The 13,892-nt window shown below is 42.3% G+C and overlaps 1 protein-coding gene across 4 annotated transcripts; it reads left to right on the forward strand.

Moving 5' to 3' along the window:
* The first annotated feature begins 286 nt into the window (after positions 1-286).
* Positions 287-10,586, forward strand: REEP2 (receptor accessory protein 2). 4 transcript variants are annotated; one of them, XM_048960534.1, is made up of 10 exons: positions 501-539; positions 906-978; positions 1,217-1,584; positions 3,209-3,316; positions 5,561-5,637; positions 7,013-7,133; positions 7,719-7,832; positions 8,218-8,365; positions 8,694-8,851; positions 9,749-10,586. In XM_048960534.1, the coding sequence occupies exons 4-10, from the start codon at positions 3,311-3,313 to the stop codon at positions 9,821-9,823; spliced, it is 699 nt and encodes a 232-aa protein (XP_048816491.1). In that variant the 5' UTR covers positions 501-539; positions 906-978; positions 1,217-1,584; positions 3,209-3,310; the 3' UTR covers positions 9,824-10,586. The 4 variants fall into 4 exon arrangements, with proteins under 4 accessions (XP_048816489.1, XP_048816490.1, XP_048816491.1 ...); XM_048960535.1 differs by lacking the exon at positions 3,209-3,316; XM_048960533.1 differs by lacking the exons at positions 1,217-1,584; positions 3,209-3,316 and having other exon boundaries at positions 408-539.
* The last annotated feature ends 3,306 nt before the right edge of the window (positions 10,587-13,892 follow it).

Consider the following 13,892-nt stretch of genomic DNA (forward strand, 5'->3'; position numbering starts at 1 on the left):
TCCCGGGAAGTGGGAGCCTTGGAAAGATTTTTGAATTTACGTCATCTAGATTTTAGCAGCGTTTTGGCTGTTGTGTTGCACTCTGTAGAGCAGGTAACTTCTATCTTTGGAAGACTGCTTTATCTGTAGTCTCTTTTGCTGCTCCTGAAGCATCTGTCACCTTAAGTCATCGCTCCCTCTTCTGCAGCCTTTCTTACATCGTGCATGTTACTCGCCTACCATCTTTCCGGCAGGATCTCTTTACAGCCACGCCGCCCTCCCCTTTCTCCGCCCGGGAGAGGCCGCTCTGCCCCCAGGGAGCGCGCAGTTCTCGCGCCTGGAGCGAACGGCTGCGGGCACCGCCCGAACGGGGCGGAGAGGCTGGGGGCGCGATGCGGCCCGTCGACTCCGCCCCTGTAAGAGGCCGGGGCGGGGCTGCACTGTGCTCGCTGCGGGACCCGCCCTTTAAGAGCCGCCTCCCGCCGCCGCGGAGCCGTGTGTCGCCGCCCGACCCTGCCCGGCGCCGCCATGGTCTCCTGGATCATCTCCCGTCTCGTGGTGTGAGTACCGCAGTCTGGGAGGAAGGGATGCGCGGGGCGTTCGAGGGCCGGGTGCCCCGCTTCGGGCGCGGCCGCCGCCTGGAACGGAGCTGCGGCGGTGCCGCGGATTGCAGCCCGGAGAAGAATCCCGCGTCCCTGGGGGGGACCGCGGTGCGTCCTGGCGGCTCTGCGCAGGCTTCCGCGGCCCTGGAGCGGCGGCCTCCTGTAAGGGCGGCGCCGCTGCGGTGGGGGCGGCCGACCCTTTCCTGCGGCGGCCGCGGAGGAGTGGGAGCCGCCGGGGGCTCCCGGCCGTGGAGGCAGGCAGGGGCGACGGCGGTGCGGGACGCAGGGAGCCGCGAGGTGCTGAGGGGTTTGTTCTTCTTGCAGGCTGATATTCGGTACGCTCTACCCCGCTTACTCCTCCTACAAGGCCGTGAAGACGAAAAACGTGAAGGAATACGTGAGTATGGGTTTGCCGTGTGACCAGCGCTCTCCTCCACTTTCCTTCGCCCTGCCGATCCACAGCTCGACCCGGTGGTGCCGGGAGCCGCCCGCCCCGCAGTGCTGCTGGGTCGGCCAGGCTGCCTAACGAGCAGCCCCGACGGGCTTTGGAGAAGTTGCTGGAGAAGGATGCGTGCTGAAATGGGAGGCTTAAAGCTGTAAATGTGGGTTGGGGGCTTGTTTTTTTGTTTTCCCAGGAAATGTCTGAGGAAGGAGAAGTGGGAGGAAACACTGCAGTCTGGAAGCACGTGAAAGTCCAGGGACGAGTTATTTCTTGAACTCTTTTCTTATGCACTGTCGTTCTACATCTCTTTCAGTACTGCTTCTGTTTTCTTCTAATGGCCTGAGTAATCTTGCCTGATTTGTGTTTTCTTACCTACCTTGCTGTTATCAACAATTTCTCTTGGTCGGGTCTTCATTCCCATTCCTTCCTGCAATTATTTCTCTCTCTCTGTCTGTGCCTATGCTATTGTTGCAATTGTGTTATTTAAACCACCACGGGGTTTTCAGTGAAGAAATGTGCCACCTTTAGAGAAGTGCTGTTGTTCAAAGGTGATTAGTGGAGGTAAGTTATTTGGCTTATGGGTAGGATGGATTTATTTCTGTTTAGGGTAATGAATAGTCAGATAGAGAAGAGAGGTAATGTGACTGAGTAGGACGTAATTTACTGATGCTGCTTTGCAGTATAGTCTGAGATTCTTCATCCAACCAACTCTGTTTACTACTTGCAAAACAGCACGTCAGTGATAAATGTTGCAGGATCTTTCTTGTGCTGCTTTAGTCTTATAAAACGGCCTAGACATTTCCTGTGCCTTTACCTAAAATTCAGCCCATGGGGTTTAGAATGTAATAGAGGCTGATGTGAAATTGTCTCGTAGTAGAAAGCTTTAAAAACAACAGTTAGCTCAGCTGATTTTTACTTTTCCGTTCTTTCTTTCTTTCCTTCAGCAGAGAAGGAAAAATGTCAATGTTCAGTATACGCTGACATCCAGAAAAGCGTTTAGGAGTTGGCATTAGAGGTATAGTCAGGAATACTTTGAACCTTACTGAACTTAGGTTAAGGAGTTCATGGCCCCAAGTAGTCTTTGAATTTGTAGGCACACTTTACAGTAAGAACTGGCTTATTTTCTGTGGGTAGGTTGACTGCTGAGGTACAGAAACGCGATGTCTTGCAGATTATAAACCTTGCACTGATTTGATTTTCTTTTGGTAAATGTTACCTGTATTGCAGCAGGTCTTGCTTAATCTGGTGATGAAAAAGAAATGAAATACAGTACTAGTTTTATTAAGTTTTTAGAACCAAAATGGCAGCTAATTACATGTTAGTAACCTGATCTTTGATTCAAGGAAACACATCTGAAATAACAAAATCCATCTTTTCTTAAATTATTTATTCTTAAGAGGACTATATCAGAACTAAACATGTATATAATAGATTCCAGCTGTCCAAATCATTAATCTTTAGAGGGCTTTGTGTTTTTCAAGAGAAGCAGAGGGACCAGAACAAAGAAGTTTTGTTTAAGCATAGTAAAGGGGAGAATGATATCTGTTCAAACTACTCATGTGAAATGTCAGTGGAAAGCTTGAATGCTGTGATGCGTGGTTATAAAGCTAGCTGTGTCTGTGCACTACAACTTGCTCATAATGCTGAAGAACCAACACAGGTGGTGGGGGAAGACCTTGCAGATATATCTATGGGGAGAGTATGATGCACTGAAGGCTACCGTGATACAGATTGAGATGCCAGATGCAGTTCAGCAATGGTGTTTGAGTACAGTGCAATTGCTTTTACCCACCGTGACAAAGATTCAAGTCCTCAACCAGCCTTGACAGACTGCCTCTGGTACCTTACGCTGTTTTAAATGTTTTTTTTTTTCCTTTTACATGTAGTGTGTAGCTTTGATAGATCTACATTTCGTTTATGGTTTTGTACTTAGTGAGTTGATTTAGGTTATTGGTGCAAACTGGGGAAGCGATTTATGTGCATATGTGCAATCAGCTGAAATAGGTGTTTATTCATCTGTTGAGCAACAAGGACCTGACTTCTCTTTAATGTATCAAAGAACAAATATAGCTTAGCTTGACTGTCAGTTTTTTGAAGATGTTAGTAATCTGTGGATTAGAAATATAAGGAAAATAAAGAAATATTTTTCCCTATCTGCCACTCCCCATGCTTTCTGCTTTTCTAGCTTCTGAGGATGTACACTTCAGTGACTTCTAGACCTAGAACTTCAGTCCTCTGCCATATTTAACTGCGTTTCTTTTCCTCTGCGGGTAGAGGGGTAGAATGAATGATGGTAAGAGGAGAAGAGGGCAAGGCCCAGATCCATTTCCCTTATTGAACATGAGAATATGCCATACATTTAAACGTACCACGCATTTGAACAGTAACATAGCAATGTTTTTTTTACTTCTTCACACTTCCACTCAGTTCTCCTGACCATTGCATTACTACTACAAAGGTCTGGTAAGACAGAGCTTAGTTTTATAGTCTACTGTGATTATTTCTGGGTGTCATGAGCTAACTTATGTAACCATGGTACTTACCTCTTCCTGATATTGTTTTCTTTCTGAAAATGAAATTTTTATCCTTTCTTTTGTCTTTTTCCTTCCATTTTTGTCTTTTCTTTTGTGTCTTTGAACCAACTGTTAATCCTTAAGAGTCCTCACCTTTTATCTCCAACAGTACTATATTTTAATGTTTATATAAGCTTGTTGGAAACATTGTAGTGACTCTGTAGCCCCTATAGGGAAGCAGTGTAGCAAGAGGTAGGGATAGTGTAGCTTGGGGATAAGTAAATAATTTGTCTCTTTCTAGCAACAGAGTAAGTCTGATATTTTGGGTGTCATCTGCAAATTAACTTTGACCCTTTCTGAACAAATGTAATCATTGACTCATAAAATGACCTTAAAGATTGCATTGTTCCAATCCCCCTGCCATGGGCAAGGACATGTACTATGAGATCAGGTTGCCTAAAGACCCAGCCAGCCTTGAGCACTTTCAGGTATGCGGCATCCACAAGTCTGGGCAACACATTCCAGTGCCTCACAGCCCTCAACACAAAGAATGTCTTCCAAACTGCTAATCTCAACCTACCCTCTCTTAGCTTAAAAACGTGACCTTATGTCCTTACCACTGCACTCCAATAAAGAATCTTTCCCGGTCTTTCCTGTAGGCCCCCTGTAAATACTGGAAGGCCACTGTTAGGTCTCAGCCTGTCTTCATAGATCAGAGGGCTCCAGCCTTCTGATCATCTCTGTGGCCACTCTGAGCCTGCTCAAACAAATTTGTCTCTCTTATGCTGGGAACCCGGGATCCAAATGCAGTATGTAGGTGGGCTCCCATGAGAGTGGAGAAGGGGAGAACCACCTTCCTCAGCCTACTGTACATGCATCCTTTGACACAGCTCAGGATACAATTGGCCTTCTGGGCTGCAAGTCCAGCTTCATCAACATCAGCTTTCCATTCAGTAACCCCGAATCCTCCGCAGTGCTGCTCTCCATCCACTCACTGCCCAGCCTGTACTCATGTTTGTGATTGCCCTGGCCCAGACGCAGGACCTCGTGCTTGGCCTTGTTGAACTTTGTGGCATTTGCAAGGCCCCAGCTCTCAGGGCCATCCAGGTCCCTCTGGACGGCATCCCTTCTGTCACGGAGTTGACCAGATCAATCTATGTCCGTGACAGAGGTGACAGGCCTCTGCCCTCCCCCCCCCACCCCAGTCCCACAAAAATGGGAAGGAAGGAAGGGAGGAAAAGAGCAGCGGCAACAATCTATGGAGGAAGACTTATTTTACTATAATATTGGAATACAAGATAACACAATATATACAATTTAATTGCAATTGAGATTAATAAATCAGACAAGATGAGAGAGAGAGAGAGAGAGAGAGAGAGTTCCCGGGACTGATTCAAACCTGAAAAGCTTGGAACGGCTAGGAAAGCACCTCCAGCACCCACTGCAAGGCAGCAAGAGAGCGCCCCCCCCACGTGGAAGGGCCAGATCCCGTGACTTCTGTAATGTACAGGGATAGGTACCTGGGATTGGGGCAGTGACACTTTAATGCCCCGTACACTACATGATGTTTTGATGTGGAATACTGAAACCAAACAAAAACAAAAACTAAAAACATAGAACCATGACACCTTCCCTGCGGCGTGTTGACTGCACCACACAGCTTGGTGTCCTCTGCAAACTTGCTGTATGTGCATTCAATGCTACTCTCTATGTCACTGATAAGGATGTTAAATAGTTCCATTCCTTATGCAAACCCTTCAGTGATGCCACCCACCATTATTATATGTTATATATCTAATGATATTTTATGTTACTGTTTACATAATATTGATGTGTTTAGTGAACATTAATATTACATGGTTTTCTGTACTAAATGTAACATTTGGCAGCTATACTCCCGATTATATATGTATTGGTTTTTGTTTTTGCTGACTTCTTAGTGTGTGGAAGTGATGAGTCATCTCTAATGAGAGGACATTTTGCTATTTTTCTCTTTTCTGATGTGAGTGATTGCTCTTTTGCAGGTAAAGTGGATGATGTACTGGATTGTTTTTGCCTTTTTCACCACTGCAGAAACGCTCACAGACATTGTTCTTTCTTGGTGAGTACTTTGGTAGCGTGTGGTGGTTTTTTTTTTGGGTTTTTTTTTTTGTTTGTTTGTTTGTTTTTTTTTTGTTTTTGTTTTTTTGTTTGTTTGTTTGTTGTTATTATTTTTAGGGGTTTTTTAAGTTTTTTTTTTTAAAGGTAGTACTAAGAATAAGCTTTCTCTCTTGTGCAGGAGTTTTCAATGTCCATAAAGTATGCGGGGTTGTAAACATTGTGTCTAAGCTGCTGTCTTAACTGTTTAATCTAATTTCAGACAGCTAGGATAGACACAGCCTCTTTAAGAGGGTTTCATCCATTCATAACATGAAACATTTTTGAGATACTGTTCCATGAAGTGATAAAGTTAGAGGCACAAAAAAAAAAAAAAAAGGTTGGGGGGGAGGATGGTAGAAGGAAAGGACCTGTTTTGCTTTGCAAGCCTGTTGTATGGAGGAGCAGATTGGATGCATGCCTTTGCTCTGAGATGATGATTTTGCATGATGAAAACGTCTTCCACTACCAGGGGTGGAGTGAGGCAGCTTTTCGTCCCTCAGTACTGTGTCATGCGTGGCAGTATTCAAACAGAGGCATTCAACAGTGACAACAAAATATCATTTTCTTAATTGCTTTAGTGTCAGTGTCTTGCATGCATCTGGAAGATTACAGACCAGTCAGAGTTATGTCTTTTAAAGAAATAAGAAGTGGCTACATATGCTTTACGTATGCTCCACTGTTTTGCCCCTTCCTGCATAAAATTTGGGTAAGCAAAGATCTGAAAAGTACAAGAGCTTTGCCTTAAAAGTGAACCGCTGAAAACAGAAGTCTCTTAATACCAGCAGAGACAGGGAATTTTGTGTTCGCTTATTTGAATCTCCACTGTTGTATCTTCCCAGAGACTTTACTGAGTAAGAAGTAGTGATGAAAGGCTTATGCTGCCTGTTCTTAGCCACCAGCGTTAGTAACAACTAGAGAGCTCTAGAGATACTTAATTGAAAACTCCAATAAACGAAGCTGCTGCAATAGTAGCATTCAGCAGATAGTCTTTGAACAAACTAAAGAATGGTGAGTGGCGATGAGATCAGCGTGTTTGCAGGGTGAGAGGTGCCCAGTTTATGGAGTTTTTGTGGCTGTGCATGCCAGACTGAATGAAATTCCAGGAAGGTGTGTCCTAGGATTCCAGAGAGGATTCTGCTATTCTGACCTGTTATATTATTATTATTCTTTTATGTTTGAGTCCTTACTTTCTCTTTACTCATTCTGCCTGTGCTGCTGTCTACCAATTATCTCCATCTGTCTCTGTGATGATCTTGATTCCAGTTTTCCATCTTTCTCCCTATTTTCTTTTCTTTTTTTTTCTTTTTTTTTTTTTTTCCCTTCTCTCTTTCTCTCAGGTTTCCCTTTTATTTCGAGTTGAAAATCGCATTTGTGATTTGGCTGCTCTCCCCTTACACCAAGGGCTCCAGTGTCCTCTACAGGAAGTTTGTGCACCCAACGCTCTCCAATAAGGAGAAGGTACTCACGTGTTGGAACATACTGACCTGCCTGGAAGTTGATTCAATTTTCGTTCAGCTGGGAATCTTAATGAAAATTCAGATGCATAATTTGAGCTTCTGCTGATGTGTGTAGGCATAGAATGGTTGCCTCTGACAGTTATGTCATTCTGCAGCCTACTGAAGAATATAATGTAACCAGTATTTTGCCTAATGCTTAGAAAGTGTGTTTGGCTGTCCCAGCATCTTTAGCCCTTATAGCTACTATCAGTAGTTACATTTTTTTCAGTCATGTTAGTAGCCATATGTTCTGTAGCCAGGCTTTTTTTTCACATTCTCACTGTAAGCAATTGCTTTGTTTCAAATGTGATAATTTGGAGATTGTATTCCTTAAGTTACAGTTGCATTTGTAAACTTTCTGTAAGTAGCAGAAAAAATATAATTATTTGATCTATGGCAGATTAGTCTGGCAGACTGAAAGAAAAAAAGGTGCCCTGATGAGCGGTGAGTTTTAAAGATGATGATGGGGAAGACTGATCAAGTGTTTGCATTTGTTGGTTTATTTTTCATTGGTAGCTAAATGCTGTGGTGCATGTTGTTTTCTTAGGAAATTGATGAATACATTACTCAGGCTCGTGACAAAAGCTATGAAACCATGATGCGAGTTGGCAAAAGAGGATTAAATCTGGCTGCAAATGCAGCAGTTACTGCAGCTGCAAAGGTAATGTAACACCTGCACTACAAACGTGGTTTAACCTTCTGTGACCCTCTGGAATTCGGCAGTACTTTAGCTGTGTATACCAGGCATTAGTTGTGTTTGTTAGGGGTGCTAGTACTTGTTGTCTGTTTTACCTTAACACCAGTTTGCCTTGCAGTAAATCTCATCCTTTGATTTATGACGAGCAGAGGTAGAGTGGAACGGATTTTGCTCTAACCTCTTCCCCGTGGTCTTGGGAGCATACTTTTTTCCTTCTTTTTCTGGTGATGTTGGTTTCTTTGTACTTGTCTTATAGTATTGTAGTGGGGAATGTGGCACCTTCCTTTTTCTGAATGAGATGATTTTGGTGAAAGTGAAGTGTCTTTGACCCCAGTTTTTATGTGCTTAGGGCCAAGGAGTTTTGTCTGAGAAGTTACGAAGTTTCAGCATGCAGGATCTCACTCTGATCCGCGACGAAGATGCTGCGCATTTGCAAAGCCATGAGTCACAGCTTCGCCCCTCTGGAGGAAGCCTCCTTGAAACTATTGAGGATTCAGGTACAGAAAATCCCTGCTGGGCCACTGTGTGAGGCCTCATTTGGTAAGCCAACAAGTGAGGATTCCTGGACTTCATGCGCCAGGTCTCTGAAAGACTACAAGTTTGCAAATTATCTGGGAGAAACTGTTCTTTTTCCTTGTTCCTTCCAAACTACTAATAAATCCTTGTACCTGGATTGTCCTCCTGAAGGAATTTTGACATCTCTCTTCCATGTGGTCCTTAAGGATGGGACAGTTTAGATTAGATGTCGGCACGTAAAGTCTAAAAATCACATCTGAATATGACATTTCAAAAATATTTTAAAAAAACCTTTTTCTCATCTCTTAGCTTCCTGTTACTCCTCAGGAGAGGAGAGTGGCGTGGCACAGAGACCTAATGGAACCCCATCAGAGATTAGAACAGACCCATCAGATGAAGATGCAGGAGACAAACTGCCAAAACGTTCACAGAGCCTCAAAGCTCCTAGGAAGATGACAAAATCTGAGGTGAGCAGGTGTATAAATTGTTTCCAACACAGACATTGATTCCTGAGGTTTTGTCAGAAGGCTCTGGCTTCATAGTCTGTGTGTTTAATAGCTGGTTTTTATAAGCGTTATTGGAGAGTTTGCTGCTAGAGTCCTACATCAGAGGACTTGCCATCTGCTTGCTGTCACGTTCTATAGTTTTTGTATTTTTATTACATAAGCCAGGACCTAGGTTTGCTTTCATATTTAGGTAGTAGATATTTTTAGAGTGTTCAAAATAGGTCTGGATCTTTCTTACATCTCCAAGGCTTACTCCAATGTTGACCCTTCTACTTCCTTCCATAGTACAGTGGAAGTAGGCAGGGAAACATAAGGAGAAATGTTTTCTAGTGGGAAATTGTTGAAGTGGCTCAGAAGTTGTGAAAAGGCTGTAATGACTCTCTGCCATTCATTGTGAATACAGAAACTCCAGTAAAGCCCTTTGTAAGCATATCGTTTTTCATACGTGGATTATTCTTTAGTTTGAATTACTAATTCAAGATGTTTCTATGATTTGGGCTATTAGGAATGGTCATCAGAAAGCAGAAAAGTTAATGCAGTGAAAATGCTGTGTTGGTGTTACTGCTTAGAACTTTTGTGATGTCTAAGGTTTTGCCAAGACAACTTCAATTTGCTATTGCATTTCCTGTTTCATGATGTCTTCCTTTCCTTATTGTTTTCTGAAGGATATGCTGAGAGTAATCTGATTAGCAACGACATAAATATTTAAATAGTGTTTTTGAAACAATAGATGATGTGAATAGGGTCACTGTGCTGTAGCTTTTTTGTCCTACTTTCTCTTTGCATCTTTGTCTCTTTCTGTTAGACATCTCGGTGTTGCAGTAAACTAATATAAGATACCTCTTTCTTTCTCCTCAGCTGCCTGTAAAAAGTGTGAAAACCCGCCCTAAGAAGAAAGCTGCAGGTTCTCTTACTTCTGGGGAGTCATCCTAAGGAGCCCTCCCCTCCACAACACCCGTCTCTGTCCCAGGATTTGCCTGTAGCTTTTGAGTGGAAACTCTCCTAAGGAAGGGAGCTGAGATTAATGTACATAACAGATACTGCTTTGTAGAGCTCGTTCTAAGGTCAAGGGGGGAAGCTGGGATTCAGAACGTGGAATAGAGGATGCACGTCCTCAGGAATTTTCTCCTTTTCATCCCCCTCTTGGAGAAAGTGCTAATGTGTCTGTACATAACCTGTTGCTTTGAAATTCCTTCCGTATAACCCTAACTGGAGAGAATCTTGATGAGGAGAACTGACCAGGGTTAGAGATACCTGTTGCACTGATGGTGGAAAAATAATCAGACAGTGGAGTTCCTCGGGGTTGGGTGGCTCCCCACATTGTCTTATTTTGCTCTGGGTATCCTTCTGCAGCTGTGTTAAGAAGTGCCCACAACGATTCATTCCGTCTTAAGAACAGACCACAACTGTCATGTTCCATCCCCTTCCAGAAGTGACTAAAATGGTGTATGCTGAGTGCTTTTGAATGTAAAGGACTCACTCATGGGAGGAGTAAACCAGATTATGGATTTTAGTACTGCAAGATGAGCTTGTTTTTATTTTTCTAAAAGGTTAGTGATGAAATTAGTAAGCTTAGTTATGAAGAAAATGTGCTGTTGTCTGCATACATGAAGGAGTAGATACAGATATCCACGGGAGGTGGCTGTTGAGAAGGAAAGGTGATCATTCATAAGATTTTGGCAATATTTTTTTTTTTTTTTAAAAAAAAGCTACTTGAGTTTTATTTCTGTTGTTCACTTTGATTCCTGTAAAATCAGAGTGAGAGCATTTCTGTGCAGTGGGAAAAGCAGTCAGTTTGCCAGTTGTTGAATTCCGTGTCACAGTGATGCTTTTCTACAGACTAATTCTTACTTTCTAGCAGATTTCTGGGGAAAATCTGACTCACTGTAGTCTGCAGACATACTAGAGAACTCCAGAAGCCCTTGTCTTTCAGCTTTAGGAGATCTATTCTCAGAGTACAAGAACAGACAAATAGCTGATGTACAACCTTGTCTTATTGCTGAATTCGATTTATGGAGGATAAAAGAGGGGTGGGGTGATTAGGGCTCACTATTCTGCTTTATCAGTCATCTTGCTTTATCCTACTCCAGCTCTTGCACAAATTTTCTTTTTTGACCATTAGCCATGCTTATCAATGTTCTGAGACCTGAGCAGCATCCAATGCTTATAACAGAATTACGTTGCATGTAGAATATATGTTGTTGGAATGAAACTGCAGAGAAAAGATGAATAGAAATGCATAGCTCTCCTGTTGTTGAGTTCTGTAATGGGGGAGCACCATCACAGAGAGCTCATGATGCAGACATTCATGTTTGCTTGTGTCTCGTGCTGTATATTTCTCAAATTACAGTAGATTCATCACAGCGACCCAGCATTTTTGTTATTGACAATGTATGGAAGGCCTGCTGTAAGATTCCACAAATATTTCTGTCCTAAGGAATAGCCCTTCAGAAGTTTGTAAAGCTGAAGATTGAGGCTGAATTTTTTATTTCATATTGTCTTGGTGTCAAATTGTTATGAATTACCCAATGTTTGGGGAAAACAATTAAGTTGCTTTTACTTTTACTTTTCTTTGTTGCTTTTAAAATTTTAAACCTTGACTGACTGTGTTAAAAACTTGCATCTTGTCATTAGTACTTGTCCTAAAGCATGCACAAATTCTTACCCAGGATCCAGTAGAAAATCTTTGATTTTACTTTGGGAGTTTTGAGTTGGGGAGGCAAAGGGTTGAAGGGGAAGTAGAAAGTGTTCATTTTTTCTTCTGTTAGAAAGCACTGTATACGTGCCTCACTAGTACATGGAATGGCAAGTACTGCAGCAAGAATTCTTTCTGTTCCCAGTGGAAATTCCTCTCCTTATTGAATATGAGGAAGATTAAGTCGTGAGGAATTGTTCAGTACAAGAAACTCTAGGACGCAAGAAACTATTATTCTCTATACTCAAAATGCCTCTATAACCATATTTCTATATTCTTCTTTTCCAACAAAAAATCTCCATGGCAAATTATTTATCTAAATCATTGTGAGGGAGTTGATTTGGAGGCAAAGGATTAATTAGTCTGTCCTTATGCTAATCTTTCTGCCTTCTTGTGCATGCTTTGATAGTCTCTGATTATTAGGTTTTCATACAGTGACTTTCCAGAATGCTTTCTAGATTCAGTTCATCTGCAGTAACTTGTCCTGCTTTTAATTGCAAGAAGAATTTCTGAAGATTCAATTTTGGTGTTTGGATTTGCTTTTGTCCTCCTGAACGAGATGCTTTACTAAGTATCTTTTACTTAACATCGATGCTTGATATCATAGCCTTTGGGTAAGTATGGGTCAATCGATCTGACTTCTTGTATAGGGAGATTAAATCATATCTTTTTTAAATTAAGAATCTGGAGTAGTTATAGGCTATGTGGAGTGTGTGAGATACAGAGCTGATGATGTTAGGCAGCAGAACTTGGCCCAGAGCAAGATAATGTCTTAGAATGGACACTGTTTTCTTCTTCCAGTACAGATGTGACTGCTAGACTTCGCTCTGCTTGATCAAAGCCTCTGCAGATCTGCCACCACCCTTAGTGAATTCCTAGATATAGTTCTGCATTGGATGACATGGTCTTGCATAGAAATTCTCTTGCTAATGAGAGTGCTGAATGTGCTGTTTTGATAAAATGCTTTTAACAGCTGTTGTTCAATGTTTCCATCGGGAAATGCTGGAATGTAGTTTCTATTCAGTATCTTCTGTGAGCTTGATTGTGCAATTGAGCAAATGGTTTAATCTGTAACTAGCAGTAGAACCCACTGAGTTCAGTAAGCATTTGTACCTCTTTCCTCATAACATAATTTCCTCTGGACACAGAAAGGAATGCAGAGATTTCTAGAGAACCCTGAATTTCCAGAAATTGGTACTTTTGAATCTTATTTCTCTATTGCCGTCTTGATAGGCAGGAAATGTGTGCCTTAGGAAGACATTGGGGTGGTCATGGAACATGCTGCTAGTTCTCTGGCAGAACAGAACATTGTATGAAGGCGGCTTATGTGCTGACTATGTAGTGTCAATGAGCCTCAGAGCAACTGTTGAGCTGTTCTGAGTTTTTCTTTCTGTCTTCCAAACTTGCATGCAATTCTAGAAAGTATGGGTTATTGCCTAAGAGAGAAATCTGGAAAGAGGGAGAAAATCCTTATCCTTTTTTCTGATGAAGACATTGCATTGACATCTTATTCTGCTGTTTGCCGGGGAGATGCTGAATGACACTCCTTTATGTAATTGTTCAGTTTTAGAGATGTTCTTAGATTCCTTTTGGGGACCACCAGGCTGACACATCTTGTGCTGCTCTTTGAGTTGCCCTGTGAATACACATGGAAAACCTGCAAAATATTCTGTGAGGCTGTGAGTTCAGAGAAGAGTTGAGTTCAGACGGGGATCTCTGCAAGTCATCTGGTCTGACAGGCCTGCTCAAGCAGGGCTACTTAGAGCTGGTTGCCCATGAGTTCCTGTGTTATACATGGTCTGGAGCCTACTGAATTTAATGTTTTATTAATGGTTGAATTTAATGTTTTTGTATATGCATAAATGCACATAAAGCATGGGAATGTACTTTAGAGTTACCAAGGAGAAAGGATCAGAGAACAGTCACCTTTCATCTGGAATTTGGCACTATTACAAGATGCTGTAAACAGCTCAGTTTTATGTTGTTTCTAAGGTGCTGCTATGAAGCCTAATGGCTTCAAATGAGAAGAGGTCTTAAGGAGTGTGCAGAGTAACTTGTGGGAACAAATAGTTTGAAGGTAAATGAAGACAATGAGCTTTCACAGCAGCAAAGAACCTGTCTTGTGAGATAGGGTAGGGTGGAAAATGTGTTATGTGCAGTACAGATTTGTCTAGGAAATAGTGACAACTGTTTTCTGAACCTCTGACCTTACTTCAGCTCTGTATTCTACAGATTGGAATCTGGTTTCTCTCTTACAGAAACCATCCACCTTTCTAAGCTGGGCTTGACCTATGTGTATTTAGATTC

The sequence above is a fragment of the Lagopus muta genome, chromosome 14 (genome assembly GCF_023343835.1).
Source record: "Lagopus muta isolate bLagMut1 chromosome 14, bLagMut1 primary, whole genome shotgun sequence".
NCBI lineage: Eukaryota > Metazoa > Chordata > Aves > Galliformes > Phasianidae > Lagopus > Lagopus muta.